General features: G+C 39.5%; 1 protein-coding gene and 1 pseudogene across 1 annotated transcript; both read right to left on the bottom strand.

The window, feature by feature from the left end:
- Positions 1–706: 706 nt before the first annotated feature.
- LOC137294920 (interferon-induced protein 44-like) lies at positions 707–11568 on the bottom strand (annotated as a pseudogene).
- Positions 11569–14187: 2619 nt separating this feature from the next.
- On the bottom strand, positions 14188–20443 carry LOC137293994 (interferon-induced protein 44-like). Its single transcript, XM_067824903.1, has 7 exons — positions 20343–20443; positions 18917–19466; positions 18671–18729; positions 18184–18366; positions 16722–16868; positions 15267–15438; positions 14188–14938 (listed from the first exon to the last, which is right to left on the bottom strand). The coding sequence occupies exons 2-7, from the start codon at positions 19440–19442 to the stop codon at positions 14658–14660; spliced, it is 1368 nt and encodes a 455-aa protein (XP_067681004.1). The 5' UTR covers positions 19443–19466; positions 20343–20443; the 3' UTR covers positions 14188–14657.

Consider the following 20443-nt stretch of genomic DNA (forward strand, 5'->3'; position numbering starts at 1 on the left):
TCATCATCGCATATCCTTTGCTCGACAGAAAGAAATTACTCGCTCACATCTGTTGAGGAGTCGGGCGATGAGATTCTTCTAGGTTCTGTTGGTTGTTATGAGGAGATGATGGCACACAGGGCCATCAAGCACGTCTGTGTTTCGAAATGTTCACATTTCTGCAATGTAACAAACATGCACAGAATCTCCGAGGCAGGCTTCTGATCAAATCCTACATTTGTATACATGTAGACTGTAGACAAGGCAATGTTCCAAATTCATGTGACGAGCAATATCTGTTGAATAGGCCAATTTGTGCGTGTCTGTCTCGAACACCACAATGATCTGGACCAGACAAACTGGTGACTGACACTAAGGATCATTCAACCTTTCTGATATAAGATGACCGCATTAACAAGACAGTGAAATCTGACGTCTCGAACATCTCCTTGTAGAAGCAGGACAGTGGGTTAGACTCGCGTTTAAAGCGTTCGCTTGACACGCCGAAGACCCGGGTTCGCATCCCCACATGTGCACAATTTGTGAAACCCATTCTGGTGGCGCTGCTGTGATATTGCTGAAATATTTCTAAAAGTGGTGTTAACCAAACTCAGTCACTCACTTTGTAGATGCATGAGTTGCCGAAGATCAGTTCTAACCCGGATGTTCGCTTTTAAAAGGTACGGTGACGGTGTTGTAAACTGGTTGGTAATAACAGGACGCTGAGTGCAGTATTAAGGCAGCTGATATATTTTATTACGATTAATAATAGATTTAAAAGGTTTTAAACAGAGTAAAACTGCATGGGAATACTGTCTTAGTAGTTTTAAAAACAAAAGCTACTGAAAGTTTTCTATGTTCTTGTAATTGAGTTTAGTGTAGAAAAGCTTTGACATTTGTTTGTTATTTGGACATATGGCGGACAAAACAATTAATGAAGAGTAATTTGGAAGGGTCCGAAAGGGTAATTTTCATGACATTAGAGATATGGTGCTTTTTCATACTGGCTGTGAGATGTCTCGTCAACATATTTATCGCCATCTTTACATGTGATCTCATCAGTACATCTCCTACATCTGGACTACACTTGGTCGGACCCGTACCATTGGTGATTAGGATGTTACTAGTGTCTTGACGCGATGGAATGTCACATCTATGTTGCCTGGGGTTTGGGTGAATAGTTTCACGATATGACGTGAGATATACTGTTAATCGATGCAAACCCATCAAATACAATACACAGCAACTTTTGATTAACCGCCTCTATGACAGGGTAAAGAAAGAAACTCATGGAATCATAAGTGTCAGGAATATAGGAAATATCACCTGTGACTTTACGTTTGGTCAAACGCTAGTGCAGCTTGCGAGTGAGGTGTATTTGTAAATACCGCAAAATTTGGAATGAAAATATTTGATACAATAAATATTTCTGTGCACAGACATAAAGCGGACTATTGGAATTTAAGCTAAACTGTGAGACAGAAATGGACACAGCGGACATGGCCATCAGACAATTAGACGTATGGCCATTGACATAATCTTAACACTAAATTCAAGCATGTAAGTTCCAGCAACTGAGATTCGGCAATGTGAGGGTTGGACATGCCTGCTGCAGAGTGGACATAACCAACGAATCCCAACGACGGACAAAAGGTACAGAGTGTTTAATAATGCACAAATGCGTGTCACCCTTAATGGAGGACCCTACAAGTAATATATACTACAAACTGGACCATGACACCTAAAGCATCACACCTGATTAAATTAACTGTTTGGAAACCCACAGCCCAGATTAGCTTAAAGCAATAACACAGTCTCTTACAAGAACCCGTAGGTATCTTCAGACTGCATCTGTTCTAACTTCTCCTGAAAAGGTAGTAGGCGTTCTCCTTTAGTCTGAAGACATACAGTCGTGAAGGTAGTCATCTGCAAACCTGAGGATCTGCTTGCGGCACAGCAACAGGGGCATATCAACATTCCTATCTACTTGAACCTCATCTTCGTAGTTCTTCACTGGGAAGACACACGATCGAGGAAGCCCAAAGAGTTGCCCAGCTTGTTCCACAAGATCCCCGATGGCGGCGCTGTGAAACATCTTATTGACATCCTCCTGTACCTCTATACAGACCTTGTCAGCCTTGGTTAGGATGACCACTTGTGGTATACCTTTGGTAGTAAATAACAGAGTCAGTTAAGAATCAACATTGTGAATCACAAACTTTGGTTTCAAACATAGTGACAGGTTCCTCAGAAATGTAATTAAAATATCCAAGCCTTTACTATATATTGGTCGGTATGAGCTTTATCACAACATTTACGTCAACGGTAACGCAGCTTGTGTAAATATGAATCTTGACTATTTATCTTCTACAGTCAGTTGAATATCCAAACCAGCAACCACACCTCTCTGTCCCCAAAAACGTAAACCACGCCCACTGTCACAACTATTATCAACAACACGTTCAATGTTTTGGGTGGCAGTTGTGATCTCACAGCTGAATATGACAGCAATTCGTGTGTCGTGGTATTTGTTTAAACAGTATTGATCACATGATGTAACTTCGAGTCCTGTCTTCCCTATTCTACACTACTACACCTGATTCTCAATCAGTGCCTTGGTGCCAGCCCGTCACATAAAATAGATAAGTCATTCGGACTACACTGCTCTCTTAATCCTCAAAGGAGCGATGGAGTAGTCTGTCACACCATAGGCCCGGTTGGATACAGTCTGGATACACTGTGTGACGTCCACCGCGGTGATATTACTGGAATATTGCTTACAGCGGCACAAAAACTAAAACATACTCACTTACTTACTTTATGCCAATGCGCTACACAACCAGTAATTGCAGTGATGAAACTTTTTCCATATTAACACCATCTTCCTGATACCTTTGGTGTTTATTCTTTGCTGGAGAGATTTGATGCTGTGAAGAATCTTCTCAGGGAAAACGTCGACAGCGGTACCGTCAATGACAAAGGCGATGCAGTGAATCTTATCATCTGAGGAAGGGCTACTGTTGTACCCAGTACATTCCGAGTCGATGGGTGCAGTTGGGTTGAACTAGAAAACATTTTGATTCCAAATGATAAGAGTGAGCACCAAGAGTCTCCTATGTAGTGGGATACATAACCAGTCAACAATAGCGACGAATAGTCCTTATCTAAAATAATCCCCAAGCATTTCAACTAATAAGAAACAAAATCAGAACGCAGCTGCTGATAACACAGATGACGAACACCTCTTTCCATGCGAATGTGTCCATGAACCTAATGGAATAAAGATACATGAACACAGTTCAAGAGGGCAGTTTGTTTTCTCATTGCCTCCCAAAGGAATAGGCAATTCAAAGACCAGTCTTGCAGAAATAAGTTCACTTTCAAAAACACAACTCTGTGCAAAAACATCTTAGTCAACTCCATCGATGGTGACCTCGAGTGAATCCTGATCGTCCTTAAAGCTTTGGTCGGTCAGTATATATCAAATTCGGATACGGGAATTCTTGACCTGATCACGTACCAGTTTTCTTAAATTACACGGCATGTTTCCCAGTTTGAATAAAATTCGTAACAAAATTAAAGTCTAAAACCCCAAGACTGTAACGGCCATAGGTATACCCCAGTATTATACACCCGTTTGGTTACAAATGACACAGTCACAGAAGCGACACGATGAAGAACATTTCTGTAACAATAGTGCGACTATATCTCATTTTCACAGTTTAATCTCTCTGTATATATCAGTATAAAAACAACTATGTTGCTTGAATGCTTCCTGTATACCGGGAACTTATCTTTTATTGACTATTACAGTTGACAAGTTCACTTTTCACAATCTCTCATGGAACTCCCCACGTATACGAAAGACAAAAATTATCCAAGACAAAGAAACAACGATTGTGTTTTGAATGTGTTTTTCTCAATTGGAGTTTATCTCTGTATCTCTTATGCGAATGTTGATACAAGGCTAATAGCGAAACTTTCGAAAACACTTTATAATGTCAGGCAATCCATTTTTGTATCGGTTTGGAGCGTGGTGCGTGGCCTGTTTACCAGGACACTTCCGCTCCAAGTTTGTTCTGACAATTACCCAAACGTGTCCCACTAATCTTACATTTGACTTTCCAATACTAGACGGACTATACTTATAATAAAATCACCGTGTAATTAAAATAAAATATAATAAATGTGCAATTGGGTTGACATTGACATCTAAGTGGTTTTCCATATCCATAAAATATTGGTATGCAGGGGTATGCCACAAAGAACTGCGTCTAATGCATCATGAGGCCTGTGAACAATTATTCAACTCCCAGGATTTTCTAAACTGCCAAGTTCATCACCGGCATGTACGTGCGCTACAGTTCCGCTTAAGTGGTAAAGCTCGTAATTAAAGCCTGAACAGCTCTCCTAATCATCGATCTTATGTCGTGACACCTAAGGTGCAATGACAGTTCACACAGGTGTGAGACTAATTCATTCCGACACCGTTTTCACAAACATGGTGTCGTAAAATGCCACTGTCCCTATACCTAATACCTTATATGAACATCACACATGTTGGTTGTATTGCATCGTGTCTTGAAAGGCTAACCAGCTTACCCGAAACCTATCTGGAACGTGACCTTCGATGACGGCAATGAAGTCAACAACGTCAAGGCCACCCTCGCACTCCATTCCCCTGGTGTCACAAAAACGCATCTTCAGGGTTCCTCCGGTCACGTTTGAACTCACTCTGTAACGTCGGTACTTAAAAATAATAACAAAACGGCAAATGTACAGAACAAACCGTGCTGAACTGGTGCATCACCGTTTCACCGTACAGTACTAGGTGTCATCAAGTCACATAATGCGATACTAGTGATTTTAGAATGCATCCTTGGTTCCATTTTATATCAGTTTCACAAAATGTCAGCCTATTACGTTACATGGAATTTCTTCATTTCTTCATGACGTCCCTTACCGTAGTTGTTAAGCTCCTTTCAGTACTTCCGCTCCTTGCTAGACCGGTTATCTCCCCTTGGAAGACAGAGTTGATGGAGTTAAAGAAGCTGGATTTCCCAGCTCCAACCGAACCTAATAATAGCACATTAACAGCCTTGACCTTGCTGTCTTCCGGTGGTGTAAATCGTTCAATGTAAGACAGCAACATCTGAAAGCAATGCTGCAGGTATGTTGACACCAGAAGACATCCCAGAAATTGAATATGCACCTCACAAAGCAGTACTTTCGATCTAGTTTTGTCCATATCATGACTACTCACAATGTCAACCACTGAAAAAATTGCCATTAAAATTTCGAGACAGAATAGCTGAAGAGGACAGTTCAAGTCCAATGCGCTGTAGATTATTTGAATATTAAATCCTGCAGAAGATATTATATTAAATTGCCTAATTCCATTCATTCACCACCTTGAAATATTAGGTGTGACAGTTTTACTATACGTAGCATCAATACAGTGGGCTACTCTGGCATGTGGTGCCATGTGCCATTGTTGTGTGTGGGTTTCGGTTGTTGTTGTTATTTATTTTTACTGTTCCCCAGGGTGCAACAATGAGGCCCCAGTTCACATTATACAGTTTGGTAGGTAGGGTTGTAAAGTACGCAAAAATTAACTTTTTCAAATACGAAATTAACCGAATATAGAGACAAATTTCGTTGTTAAACTGGGAATATAGATCTCCACTTTCTGTCATGACTTTGGAGACTATTATGTTTTATCGCAATGAACTTTTCCACATTGCAACTTTCTCTCAAAATAACCGTGAACTTTTGAAGTTTTGGTGTGTATTGATTAATCCAACACGAATGAATATACCTTTTGGCAGGAAGAATAATGATTTAATAATCTGTGTATAATGTTCAGAACCAAACGAGATATATATTTTGTTATTTTAAGTGTATTCTCAGTGTGATCATTCATCCAGGCCTCAAGTTCATTCCAGAATGCTTACGTTACCCTACATTCCCAATATACATGACAATTATTCTCATTCAACTCATTACAAAAACAGTAAACAGTATTGTCAACAAGTTTCATTTTAAATAGTTCATTTTTAGTATAGAAAATACCGTGTAAAAACCTGTGTTGAAAATCAAGTAGTTTAACATCTATCAAACCATTTCTATAAGTAATAAAAATCTGATTCCAATCAAAAGCAACACTACCAAAAGATTTTTGCCATTTAAGACAGATTTTAGGTAAATCTAGATCGGAAATCAAGGTGTCATAAAAGATTCTAGCTGCTTTGCATGGTTTCATTAAATTCCAGTGACACTCAGTTATGAGTAAATAAAAAACTGGGCTATTCCTAGAGTGTTTAATAGTATATTTCCAGAATCAGGAAGTATATTCAAAACATGCAAATAGTCCAGGAACGTGCCTTTAATGTTATACATTTCCTTCAGCCTGTCAAATGACAAAAACCCGGTATTGCCACATAGATCCTTAATTGAAAGAATGCCGTTATTTGCCCAGTATTTATTGTAATGTGATGAATTTTTCAAATTATGGTTAAACCACAACGGTTGGGCTAGGATTTTGTGAATATTACCTCACATGACTCTTTTTACAAAACTTGTTCCAATCTTTCAAAACAAATATCGATGTGTGTCAGCACTTGCACCAGATTTTACACATCGAAAGGAATATCACAGGGATTTGCAACTTTTGTTTTCCACAGTAAGATCTCAGGTTAGCTACTTTCAAAACTTCACAAAAGGTTACAGTGTCAACCAACCTTAAACCACCATTTTATGTGCACTCTTTTCAAATTGGTCCTTTTGATTTTATCAGGTTTGTCATTCCATAATATTATGCATTTTAAAATGATGTTATCCAATGAAATAATGAAGTCTATTGGAGGATTAGGCAAAGTGCTGAAGATATAGACAGATTTTGACAAAGCCAAAGTTTTTATGACAGTTATTTTACCAATCAGTGTCAAGTGTCTTTTCCTCCATTATGACAACAGTCTATTTATCTCGTCTAATCTTTTTAATCCCAGACTGTTAAGGTTTGTGTTGAATTTAATTCCCAAGATTTCAAACACACCATTTTGTCATTCTGTCTTAATGTCTTTACATAATATGTCCATGTGTCCATGCTATTTCTCTTTGATCCAGTCCATATTGCTTTTGTCTTATTATTAATAAATATATATTTAAAGTCCTGACATGTTATAAAATATATTAATTTCATCAATAGCAGCCTTTAAGCTCATTTCCGTCTAGAAATAGTTCCGTGTCGTCAGCATATTGGTTTAACTCATTATTGTCAATAACAATACCTTTTATGTTCTCATTAATATTTATTTCTAATCATACAACCAAGTATTTCAGCGACATAAAATAAAGAGATATGGTGACAGAGGGTCCCCTTGCCTACATCCGCGTTCATTTACGAAAAATGTGCAATGTTTGTTAGGTACAGAGGCGTGATAAACCTGTGACACCAAACAGCATGTTTCATAACAATTACTCGTATCACTTGTTTAGAAATCTTACGTTAGGGCTTGGTTCCTTTCAAGAAAACATTCAGTAGAAGATAAAGACAAACTGGATCTTATTCGAGGACACCTAGCCTACCCAGTAGAGACTACCGTCATTAGAAGTGCATGTACTCAGATATTAGAATCAAACATACATATGATTCGGAGATATAACAATCAGTTTCTGAGATCGCTACAAGACCTACTTTTGATGTACCGTCTTCCATTCTCAGGCGGTTATGATTTTATTTAGCTACACTCCTTCAGGAGACTGTAAGTCGTGTGACCTGAATTTAACCACTGTTTCCAAAGAATAAGTCAACAAACTCAGTGAGGAGAGTCTCCACTCACTAATTCAATATAATAATCCCCAACATCAGTTGCTACATCACTATTTACAAACCTCGCGATTTACTTGTCCAAATTTCCTCCAGGCACCATCAATAGAAGCAGGGGGCATGCCTGTGGACTCTACAGGAAGGTATACACAACATGGTTAGTTATTGTGACGTGTGCAATAAAGATATCGCAAAAGAGTACGTATAAATATATGAGTCTATACAGATATGAGCATATGCATATACCCGGAATACTGCTGAGCGCAGCGTAAAACAAAACTCACTCACTCCCAAACACACGCAAGCGCACACACACAAACATACATGAACAACTGAATAAAGCACTTGTTGGGAAGGGTATTAGCTTTTTTTAATGCAATATTCTGAGTTTAAAAGATCGAATTGTACAATTAAATTCGGTCATTTCAAGTAGTTACCCGTGATGTGGTAGACCTCAATATCGGTGTACTGAAGGCTGCCTCCACAAAACGCATCACTGTCATCGCCCTTCATGTCGTAGTGGGTTCCTACTGTCATTGTGCCATTTCCCTGGAAATAGTTGTCAGTCTTGGTAACTGTCTTCGTAATGTGAACTGTTCTTGTAAATGGTTGTAAGTCAGAACCGAAACATGGGAGTTCTGCATAACTGCATTTCCAGGCTGCTTCACACGGTAGAGTTTTGGCTTGAACGATTTCTTCGCTGTAAGTCTGAAGATGAAGGCAGTGGCGTCATTGCTATACTGACTCGTTGTGGAGACGTTGTTTATGTTGCAAGCTGTACGGCAATATCGGCAGTACCATGACGCAGTTTCAGAAACTCCTTGCCCTTGGTTATGACCACTAGCACAAATGAAGGGCGTGTCCATCCATGGCACGGCTGTGTAGCCACCAAACACGTAGCCCGCTGTGTTATACAGTAGGGTAACAGTTGGGCCTTTGCCACTGCACATCCGATGAAAGGCTTCTGCACTACATCCATCTCTAGTAGCCTGATACAACAGAGTGTATTCTTTCCTCCCCCCCAACCATTTACTGAGGACTGATTTGTAGCGGGACTGTATCTTGGCCATCGTCAATTGCCTGTGAAATAAATACGTGTAAGGACTTCAAGACATTTGGACGAATGCACAGCTATTATTTCAGTGATAAATAAGTTATGACTAATAATAAACCAAACGATTCATATTCAGCAGAGGTCACGGCTAGCCACTAAGTGATTTTGGTTTTACGTCGCTTTTCGCGATATTCCACTTACATCGCGTCGGGGTGACACCAGAAATGGACTTCACACACAATACCCTGTGGGGAATCGAACCCGGGCATCCGATTGACGATTGAACGCCTTGACAACTTGCCTACCCATAGCCCCAACGCTGCTAAGGGTCAGCGTGTGTTTGGTTGAAAGAGAGGTTAACTGGAGTCACACGAAATTAACATGCAGCTTCAGTGGGAGACTAACAAATGGGCACTGAGGTTTTGTGATCTGAAAGCCGGTAAACTCCTTCTATTCCTCTCAGGGAATTTGTACGGTATTTTACAACCATCGCATTTCGATATGACGGGGATTACAACTAACGTTGTAACTGCGTTGATGTTCCTGTTAAGAATCAGATAAGGCCACTGATGTCCAATATCTAAACGCTAATGGGGTGGAGGGTAGCCTGGAATGATCTCCAGCAGCCTAGATTAATCCAGCGATTAACGGGAATTTCCGAATGGCTTTTAAAGGCTACTTGAGAGGGCTAGCACATCACACCAAGAACAGTGAAAATGATACGTGAGATTATACATTCAAAACGTACATCCCGCCAAGGCATATTTTTAACTGTAGGTGAATAGCATTTTTCTTTGACTTTTAAGACTGTACAGTATTACCGGTATACCGGCATATCGCAATGCGCTTTTCAAAGGATACGTATTGCAATATTTGTTTCTGAGAACCGGTATATTGGTAAAGAACACAGATGCAGTTTTCTTCAGGTAATTACCTTTATTATTTAAATTAAAATCTACACATAATTTCCTCAGAACTAATGTTTTCCTTTGTTATTCAATTACAAAACCAAAACCTGGAACACTATGAACTGCATAAAAAGCAACCCCGAATCCCCTACTATGCAAACAAATTTTGAGACAGCTATTATCAGACATTAACATGTATTTTTAAGGACTTGCAATGTAGATGTTAAGACTGACATACACAAACTGTGTCACTCACTGTGAAACACTTTATGTTTCCAATATATCGCAATACGGGTACCAGAATCGCAATATATTACAATAGGATACTGTTAATTATGTTTGTCAATACACACTCCTACTGACTGTACTGCTCTCTGCTGCTATTACATTTCATACATTCATTGTAATTGTACAACGTTAACCACTGAAGTTTAAGTCGCCTGTGTTGCAACTTGGAAGCAAACACATAACACGTGAACGCGTAGGTTTGCTGACTTTGCAATCAAACATCTAGTCTTGGATTTCATAAAAACACTTCTGAATCACTTTTAAATCTAAACTAATCAATGTGGCATATTGGCTGTCGGTCATTGTTCGACATAATATATCCTGACTTGTTATTATCCGTTCTTGGATTTGCGAAGTTTGAATATAGGCGTTACGGAATCCTATATATATGATGCACTCACGAACGTTTAGCATCATTTAATCTATTCCATTATTTATAAAGTTTACGCTTGCATACATGTTACAATATGCATGTACAATATGCATGCACAATTTGCATGTACAACATGCAAAGACAGAAATAGTCCACACAACAGATTATACCGCACATATATACGCGGACACACGAGTACCTGTAAGGGATTAGCCACACGGTGTTTTAAAAAGGATCAAGGTACTTTTACACGCCTGTAATATATGTGAATTTATAAACTGTAATATCTCTTTATTTAGGTTAGATTTGAAAACAAGCATTCAATAGAGAATAACAAAAACAGTAATTAGAAAACAATCATACTGTGTTGGAAATCTGAGGTATATAACGAAATCATAATAGCTCCAAAATTGATTAGAGGTTACCGAACGCGTTTCTGGAAAATCAGGGGTATATAGTGTAATTACATATCTCTGAATGACTTTGATTGACCAATCACAATCCAGTATTTACGGAAGTAATGGTAGAGTAAACGTTACATTGTGTGTTAGATCAAAGCAAACAGCCACATACAAGGGAGATAACTCGTGGTACCTTAGTGCCGATGATAAAATGATCGAATTCCAGGAATGACGATGTGAACGACTCGAACACGCCGGCACATCTGCCTACATGGTTTCGTATGTTTGGCTATTGACTAATCAGAATTCGACGAATTCATCATCATCGTAATGAATGCATGTAGACCTATAGAGACATGTGCAGGAAGTATACAAGCTTTTCGGTTACAAGCTCACTGGAAACAACATCAGAGACGTTTGACATTGTACAAATTGTATTTCATCATTATCGATTTGCCATCGGCAGATTCTCTAAAGGAGGAAATGGTTGTTTCGTTCTCGACATAAGTACAAGTCATGGCTGTCACCTGTGTCGTATCACATATCTCGACTTCAGACACGTAAATAATCATATATTCATAAAATAACATGTGGATCATATGTAAACAATGAGTGTCAAGATATATCGTCAGCACAGTCAAATATGTACCTTTGAATCACACAGTTGTCGTCTCGCCATCAAAAACAGAGCCCATGGTCGAATTTCGCCGAATCCTACTTTCTCTTCTTCAAATGCTTCATGGAGTTGCTTCCCTTTACCAACAGTCCCGGGAAATAATGGGACTTGAAACACCTTGCTATGAGGACGTAAAGTACGGATCAGTCGTTGTCTGTCTCAGATTCCCTGAACAATGTTGTTCTCCTTCCACCAGGAGTGGAGCTACCATTATGAAAACATGATTTTTGCTAAAGACCACCATGAAAGTTTGGCAAGAGTTCAATACCGTCTAATCATAAAGCTTTACGACCTATCGGGCTTACACGAAAAACTTATGGCTTGCAACTCGCTTGCCTTCCATCAAGCTTCGTGTAATGCAAAAGCCCAAAATTAATCTCCAACCTGAACGGGGCCCCTTTTCAATGTAAATGTAGCATTTGTTTTGGCTTCCATCAACTGAAACATAGTCTTTTTATGAAAGGGGTTGTATTGTGAGTTAGTTAGTTTAAGTCTCTTTTAGCAATATTCCAGCAATATCACAGCGGGGGACACCAGAGTATTAATTGTGAGGCTTATGTGAACGTAGAAGAATGAATGCCAGTAGCGCATCCAATCTGACCGATCCACGCATGCCCAGTTGCAGTGGGAATCAAGTTTAAATTGTTACGGTTAATATATGGCTAAAGGTATTATATTAATCCCCTTTGAACCAGCAAAATGCCACACAGACAAGTCTAAAATATTCAATAACATATTGAGCAGACAATGAGCTACTTACAATGAATCACAATACAGATTTCTACTACAATGTTATTGAGTCACAAACCTAAGGTATTTGGGTCACAAATGTGTGTGCGTGCGTGCGTGCGTAAAACCATACTCACTCTCTGTATACTAGTGTACTAAATTCATATACTGTCATTACACAGTCAAATGGCCAATGTAATGGTGCCTTTCGCCTTATACTCTGATCAAAATACAAAGACTGAATTCGAACGTGTTGGCGTTACATATATATACTCTCCAGACAACTCACCAACAGACCGTACGACTATGATTCATATGCCATGATACATCACTAACGTTGGAGAAAAGAACTTCAGTCATGACTTTCACAATTTCCTCCATAACAAAACGAAAAAAACGTAGGTATTTCGTATTTCGTAATCTGTATGTTTTTGCTGGCAATGCGCCCTTATTATCATGAAAAGGAGTGACACATGTGTTCATTATCTAAATGAATACAATACGAGAAGGCAGTCTAAGTAAACTTAGTCTCAGTATTATTCGTTACACTCCACTGCTGAGTCTAACAAATCCTAGTAGGAGGTCACGTCAGGTAACCTTTGGGCGACCTATGACCGTCCATTCAAACGCAAAAGCCAAATGGATTTAGCCAATCAGACAACGGCTCTCGTTTAGGGAGGGTTTGGCGGGACTTTTTAAAAATCCGCATAAAACACAAGTATTTGACCTGCAGTATATATGCCTAGGGCTTTGTGGTGACATGGTTACCATAAGGTAATATATTTTAAGCTGACATCATTGAATATTGGCAAAAACGGTATTTTCAGCGACTGTTTACTCACTGTTGACAGTATTGTAGCGTGCTCCATGTGGATTAACCAGTAGCGATCGATGGAAAATAGCATTCGAAATCGTTCGGGTACAACCTTTCCGAGGATAAAGTTGAAACGGTATTTGCAAATGTCAACTTTCTGCGATTTGGGAAGCTGGTCAATCTCAAAGGTTACTACTAGGTTTTGTTAGACCCAGTAGTGGAGTGTAACGGAAAGTACCGAGACTTAGTTTAAATATATTTAGACTACACGAGAAGGATGTTCAGTGTATAATAAACAAAATTGAAAAATGCAGACATAGTAAAAACTTTGTTTAGTCTCTAGTTTATGGGGGTGGTGGTGGTGGTGGTGTGTGTGTGTGTGTGTGTGTGTGTGTGTGTGGAGCGGGGGTGGGGAGGGGGGTGGTGGAGATGCTGTAGTCTTATGTGTAAAGCAGATACAAATCTTTCAGGATTTCTGCCCTGTCCCCAACGAAGCAAGGTGACACGTGTGGTCTAACCTTAGGCAAGCGTTCAAAATTACCTCTGTTCACCAGCAAGAAAATGGTAGCCGACCTGTGAACCTTCTTGCCCCTAGCAGGCAGCTGGGGTTATCCGCGGCAATACTATATGCATGTGTTTAGAGTCTACACGTGTGGTGTGTAGTCAAAGGCTGTATAAGTCACCTTTTAACATTTTGTCAGTGGTACTGCCACAGATAACTATAGAAGTGTTTTGTTTATGTGACATCATACTCACTGACATAATATGTAGCCAGATAAACAAAGTTGTAGACCTCCATCTTTTGATGAACTTCAACAAATAACCATTGACAGAATTGCCAAAACTTGAACAAGTACCCGGAAAGATTGATGTCTAGCAGATCCACTATGAAACGCCTACCACATACAAACGGATCAGTTATAAAAGACAAATATAAATCTATTGTATGAATCAACACACATATCACACAGAGGAAATTATGATCATGTGACTGTCATGTATTTTGGTTGCCAGTAGTGGTTCTTGCAATCCTATTTGAAGAGAGTCGTGGTTGTGGCGTCGTCATGGTGACCATATTTTCGGACATTGTTGACATTCATGTTGTTTTGAGTAAAATAGGATAATTTTCAAACAAAGTGAAGTTTGATCATATTTTTTTAATTAAATTAAGCTGATGTAACTATGTTATGTAAATGGTTAAAGTTACATAAGGATAAAGAATAACTTCATATAGATGAAAATCATATTCAGCATGGCTTGATTTCAACATGGGTGAAACACGAGAACCTTAAAAATATCGCGTATACATAAAACTACAGGAGGAGTTAGATGTGTACCTAGCAGATCCAAGGACGAATATGTAAAAAGAAACTGGAAGTTCTAATTTTACATGATATAACGAGCTTTCAACTAATTATTGGAAAAATGTTAATACTCCCGCAGAGATATTCATCTTCAAACAATATAATGATGAGTTTGACACTCAGCATCAAAGATAATGTGAGCCCTGTTTTCGAGAGCGGGAGTCAGAAAAGTAGCCTTGATAGTCATTAAATCAACAAATCTAGTCATCTGGACAGGGCAGCTCAGAGCAGGAACGTCATTGCTCAGTCTTCATCAAGGTCTGGGCAGTCGTTGAGGAAGTCGTCAGCAAACCTCATCATTTGGACAAAGCTGGTCAGGGCGGGGATGGTCACGTTGTCATCAAGGACCAACTCATCCTCATAATTCTTAACCGGGTACACATGAGAGCGAGGTAGGCCCAGCAACTCCCCTGCCTTCTCTACAACGTCTCTGATGGCAGGGCTGATAAACAACTGTGACATGTCTTTGTTGACCACCTCACACGCCTTGTCCACCTTGGTCAGCAACACCACCTGGGGCAGGCCTAACGAAGAAAACAATCAATGGACAGTGGTTACAAAGCCAACGGATTACTGGGAAGTGATGCCAAAAATAATACACAACATCAATATCACGGACATTTTTATGTGTCAGGGAACACAGAGAGATTTTCTCTTTGAAACCTCTACATAATGTTTCTTAGTTGTACACAGCATTTATCAGTGTACTCGTTCTCACTGCTTCAAACCGCCGCCATGTAGCTTGAATATTGCTGAGTGCGGCGTGAAACTAAACTCAGTCACTCACTGCTTCAAATCTTATAGGTTTGGAAAATGTGTACATGTACATGTAAGTTGGTATCAGTCCATCACCTTGGGTATTCACCCTGTGTTGAACGGCTTTGAACGTCTGTAGTATTTTATCTGGGAAGACATCTATGGCAGTGCTGTCGACCACGAAGGCAATACAGTGGATTCGGTCATTTAGAGTCGGGTTCTTCTTGTACCCAGGGAGGTCAGGACGAATTGGAACAGACGGGTTGAACTGAAACCATCGGACGCAAAAACGTTGAGCCGTATTGCAACCATAGAATGGTTTAAAGCATGGTCTCTGTAATGTTTGTTCTATTTGTATGTTTGTTTGAATGTTGTTTATTTCCGCATGCAGTAATGTTCCAGCATTATAAAGGCGATCTGTCAGTAGTCGAGTCTGGACCACATAATCCAATAACTGACATTAGGGACACGGTTGCATCCAATTGGCATACATTAATCAAGTCTGTGAGCCTCACACGACCAGAATGAACTGCCGAATACTATTTGAAATCTGGACCCTGGCAGGACTCTATATTCAATTTAAATTTTGAAAAATGACTACGTTTATGAATAGCAAAATTAGATTGCACATGACTTTCTTTGTGTGATCAAGCAGGCCATGTAACAAGTTCGTTGATTCCACTGATGGTATGAAACTGAATATATTCATTCTTTTCTGGGCTTAATATACATATCAGGGCAGAGGTTGGACTGGGTCAGATTTGAGCTTCTACTAGTGTAAACTGCGATTGAATGAGATCTTTTTTTAGGTAATCAAGAGTCTCTATCAGTACTGAACTACTGAGAACTAAACATGGCATAGCGCTATTCAGAAATAATTTTTCTGCAATGCATACAGGTTTGGGTTTTTTTTCAAACCACAACATCATCACACTGTTGTACTGATCACATAGCCAGCTGACGGCTAGGCGGTAAAAAACAAATCTAGGCGGAATAATTGATTGGTTTTGTCAATATCAACTGTATGTCCTTAAACGTTATAGAGCCAGCTGTTTGAGTGAGAAATATTAAAGGGAATCCCGAATCTAATGACAGGACAATGCAACCATTTTCTTGATAATTATGCTAAAATATGATAGAGATATCATTGATATTTCAAGATATCGGTAAATAAATGAAAATATCTTTAATATAATCCTTAAATCCAAAGGAGATGAGATATAGTAAATGAAATACAGATATTTTCAGTTCTGTCCGTTACTGACATCTAAAGTAGATGAACCATATTATAATTTGTACGTATAGTTGATATCTGTAACCTAAGTCACAGGAATGAATGACAAACGAATACTAAAGGGGCGAAAAATAATTTGAAGATATCTTCAAAAATCATTTCAGTGATGTTACTGACAAATGATGCATAAGAAATCAATGGAGCATTAGTGTATTATAAATCGTTTAATAAATATACGTTCAGTGGAATCGGATCTGCAGAATGCGGATCTTCACGACTGCCTCGAATGGATGTACAGATAACGTGAAAAGAATTACCGTGAACCTGTCCGGCAAATGGCCATCGATGATCGCCATCAGGTCCGACAGATCAAGATTGAGACCGTCTTCAAGTCCCCTTGTGTCACAAAGTCGAACTTTCAAGGGTTGCCGACTGTCGGTCGATTTTATCTTGTACAAACGGTACTGAAAATAATAATATTACGCTATGTCAAAATAACAATACGCATTTACCCAATACATCATAATCATGTTCCGTGATCGTATCAGTTCAATTTTCCATCTCTAAATATTCGCGATTTGAAAAGCTTCTGTGCGCAAAAATATGTGCAGCAAATATAGAATAGCAGTCGTGTTTCTTTTTAACCCTTCACATATGGCCCATCGTTAAATAGCGACCAATCAAACAGCTGCTTTCTTTTTGTATACAAATCGATAATGATGGTAGAAAGCTTCCACAAAATCAAAGTAAAATATCTATTTTATCAACAGAAAACTACTTCATTAGAGGACCACTAGATGAGTTAATAGGCATGTACTTTGTTTCACAATCAGAATCAATTGCCAGCACATCCTCGATATCTCCAGGGTATGTGTTCTGATAGGTCTCCACTGAAGCCTGGATGCATCTACGACTCGGCCCGATGATTTTATTACCTCCCTTTGTTGGCTCCCCATTCTCACAGTAGCCAATCAGCTAAGTCGCCGTTACAACAGAGCTTGCCAGTGTCAACAAATGCCTCTAAAAAATCTCAAGTTTAATCGGTTAGATAATTTTAAAAAGCGACATTGATTTGTGATTGGTACGATCAGCTCCCAACGTAGACACTTGATTGGATAAACATCCAGCCAAGGGAGGTAATAAAATCATCGGTTCGAGGCGTGGATGCATCCAGGGTATAGGGGAAAGCTATGGGAACATATACCCTGGACATATCAAGGATGTTGCCAATGATATTTTAAATGAACTTGTAGCATTGGCTAAATCGCGGCGTGGGAGTGAAACAACACGATTGGAGCACCTTTTTTTGAAAACAAAATAAGTATTAAAGACATGGCTGATACATCATCTAATATCCATCTTGGTATCTTGTTTTACAACAAAAAATCTTGTAGACTATGACGCATACTATTTCTTACAGCAGATGTGGATAAAGCTGTACTAGCTTATACTCGTAGCTATAATATAGCATTTGGGGGAGCATTTTGTATTAATAAAAATGGAATAAAAATGTCGCACCTGTTGCACGTGTTTGAAATTAATATCTGGATTGAAAAACACAAAAACACTGTGGGTATCTAAAATTACAGATACCCACTTGAAAACTGACTTAGTTTCGAATGCATGGGTATCATACCCACATGACCAAAAGCTTAACTGGAGCTCTGTCACACGTGTGTACTTTCTCCTGGATATCAAAACCATTGTTCATCCAGAAATGATACTAGTCCAGACAGAAAGTCTGACGGGATACGTCAGATGGGATAGGTGTCAACCCACAGTAGTAGTTAGACTGTGTTCTGCACTTCCGCTGCGGGCGACGGAGGTTATCCGCCCTTGGAATATGGAGTTGATAGTGTTGAAGTAGCTCGATTTGCCAGATCCAACCGCCCCCAGCAACAAGATGTTCACATGATCCAGCTTCCCAGGGGGTGAGTACGTCTCCAGTTCAGACTTCAGCACCTGTTGACACACGTTAAGGCTCAATGGGTAGCAACTGTTGCAAATAAACTGATAGTTAGACGCAACAGTTTGTAATTGGACATTAAAATATTAATAGGGTGACAATACAGACACACCTTCTTGTATTCTTCGTGAATTCTTTCCTGTATTAGCTAATGATCATTTGACCGATGTATAAATTACTATTGCTCTTTACCTTCAGACCGAATGCATCTCCAGATTAAAAGCAAGTTTCACAAATGTCTCCGGGAAGGTATCAGTTCACAGGAAAGAACACTCTTCGTAACAAGTTGAAAATTCAAACCTTTTGCTTCATCTCAGGTAGCTTCCGCCACGGTGTCTTGTCTAGGCATCCGGTCTGTTCTGAAATTATTCTTCCAAATTTCCTCATTTTGCTTATTGTATGATATTGTACACAGAACATAACATATAGTGACTGACCCTCCCTCTCTCTCTCTCTCTCTCTCTCTCACACTGGTGTATGTATACAGTGTTAGCAAACAGAAAGTAAAGACACAACTATTCAGTGGGAGGTTAAATATATTGTCACCTGTAACTTGATATACTTCCACTTCAGTAAACTGTAAATTGTTTCCTGTGAAGTTGGTAGCATTATTCCCCTGCATGTTGTAAGTGTGGTTCGGATTCGTGGATCCATTGCCTAAGAAATAATTGCTTCGTTTATTAATTGTTGAACTAAAAGGGTGTAGATCATGTCCTCCTCCAAACGTAGGTCCATAGTTACCATTATGGTGAACAGCATACCGTACATTTGCCGTGATTATATTATATTTTTGCGGCTGAAAACTGTTCGCAGCCTGAAGCCTGAACAGGAAGGCCTGGTCGTCTGATTTCCAGGTTCCATCACTTGACCAGCTGACCATTGTGTAGCCACCGAACACATACCCAGTCGTGTTGTAGAAGACGGAAACAGTTGGTCCCTTGTTGTCACACTTCTGATGGAAGATCTGGGCGCTACATCCGTCTCTGGTTGCCTGGTACAGCAGATTGAAGTTCGTTCTCCCTCCTATCCAGGTACATAGCTGATCCTTGTAAGCCTGGGTTAGTTTACTCATGACCACAGTATCTCCTCAATAACCCTATAGATTAAACAGATTCATAATCAGTAGAAGTTCATGCTTGTACATTTCACATGTATTCAGTTTTGTGTGCGGTATATAAAATATTACACCGTGATATTTTCTACTTGATCGGAAGACTGCATTGTAGTCCTCTCAGTTATTGCAAATTTATGTTTCAAATGCGTGAGATTATTCGGAAAAGATGTTCCCCATAAATATCTGTATATCTTTGTGATTACATCAAGCTGAATTTAAGAGGTAGCGTATTGTGTATATGTCCCGTCTGCAGCCCTTTTAACTACAGTAAATGTTCGGTCCTCAGTTACATTTAATGTGAGTGAGTTACGTTTTACGCCGGGTTTAGCAATTTTTCAGCCATGTCCATGACGGGGCACTCCACAAATACATGGGCACCATGCATAACGTTGCCGGGAATCGAACCCAAGTCTTCAACGTGACGAACGAACGCTTTGCCCACCATACTACCCAACCGTCATACAACTAAAGAGCAATATAATTACCACAAGTCTGCAGTGGACTATCAACACATCAACACATCATCTCAAATCCACGCACGCACACTCGGGTGACACTCAACGGTCTCATCCATTGTACATAACGCTCGAGGCGTCAGCTCAGGTGGGAAAACATAAGCTTGCAATGTAAGATTGGCAAGTGAATTGGACAACTAGCACATATTATCAATATTATCAACTCGACTTCCGCTTATATACATGGGTTAGACATCAGCTGATGTCTTGATAGTGTCAGTTCACATGACGGGGTGATGTCGTTCCCGACGTCAGAATTATCCACTGAACATGACATGACATGTTATCGCAGCTGAAATAATGAGAGTCAAGATGTATATCGTCTAAAAAACCAAACGTGTACCTTTGAATCACACAACGGCTGGACTCAACAATTTCTGCGAACAGCGATCGATAGTTTCGCCGAATCCAGCTTTCGGTTTGTGAGCTAGGCCATGGAGTTAC

Source organism: Haliotis asinina, chromosome 8 (assembly GCF_037392515.1).
Source record: "Haliotis asinina isolate JCU_RB_2024 chromosome 8, JCU_Hal_asi_v2, whole genome shotgun sequence".
In the NCBI taxonomy this organism is placed as follows: Eukaryota; Metazoa; Mollusca; class Gastropoda; order Lepetellida; family Haliotidae; genus Haliotis; species Haliotis asinina.

Coding starts and splice junctions, on each gene's coding strand:
- LOC137293994 (XM_067824903.1), bottom strand. CDS start 19,442: ATGAGTAAACTAACCCAGGCTTACAAGGATCAGCTATGTACCTGGATA. Junction 18,730..18,916: donor GGAAGTATATCAAGTTACAG/GTGACAATATAT, acceptor GAATAATTTCAG/AACAGACCGGATGCCTAGAC. Junction 15,439..16,721: donor ATTTGCCGGACAGGTTCACG/GTAATTCTTTTC, acceptor CGATGGTTTCAG/TTCAACCCGTCTGTTCCAAT.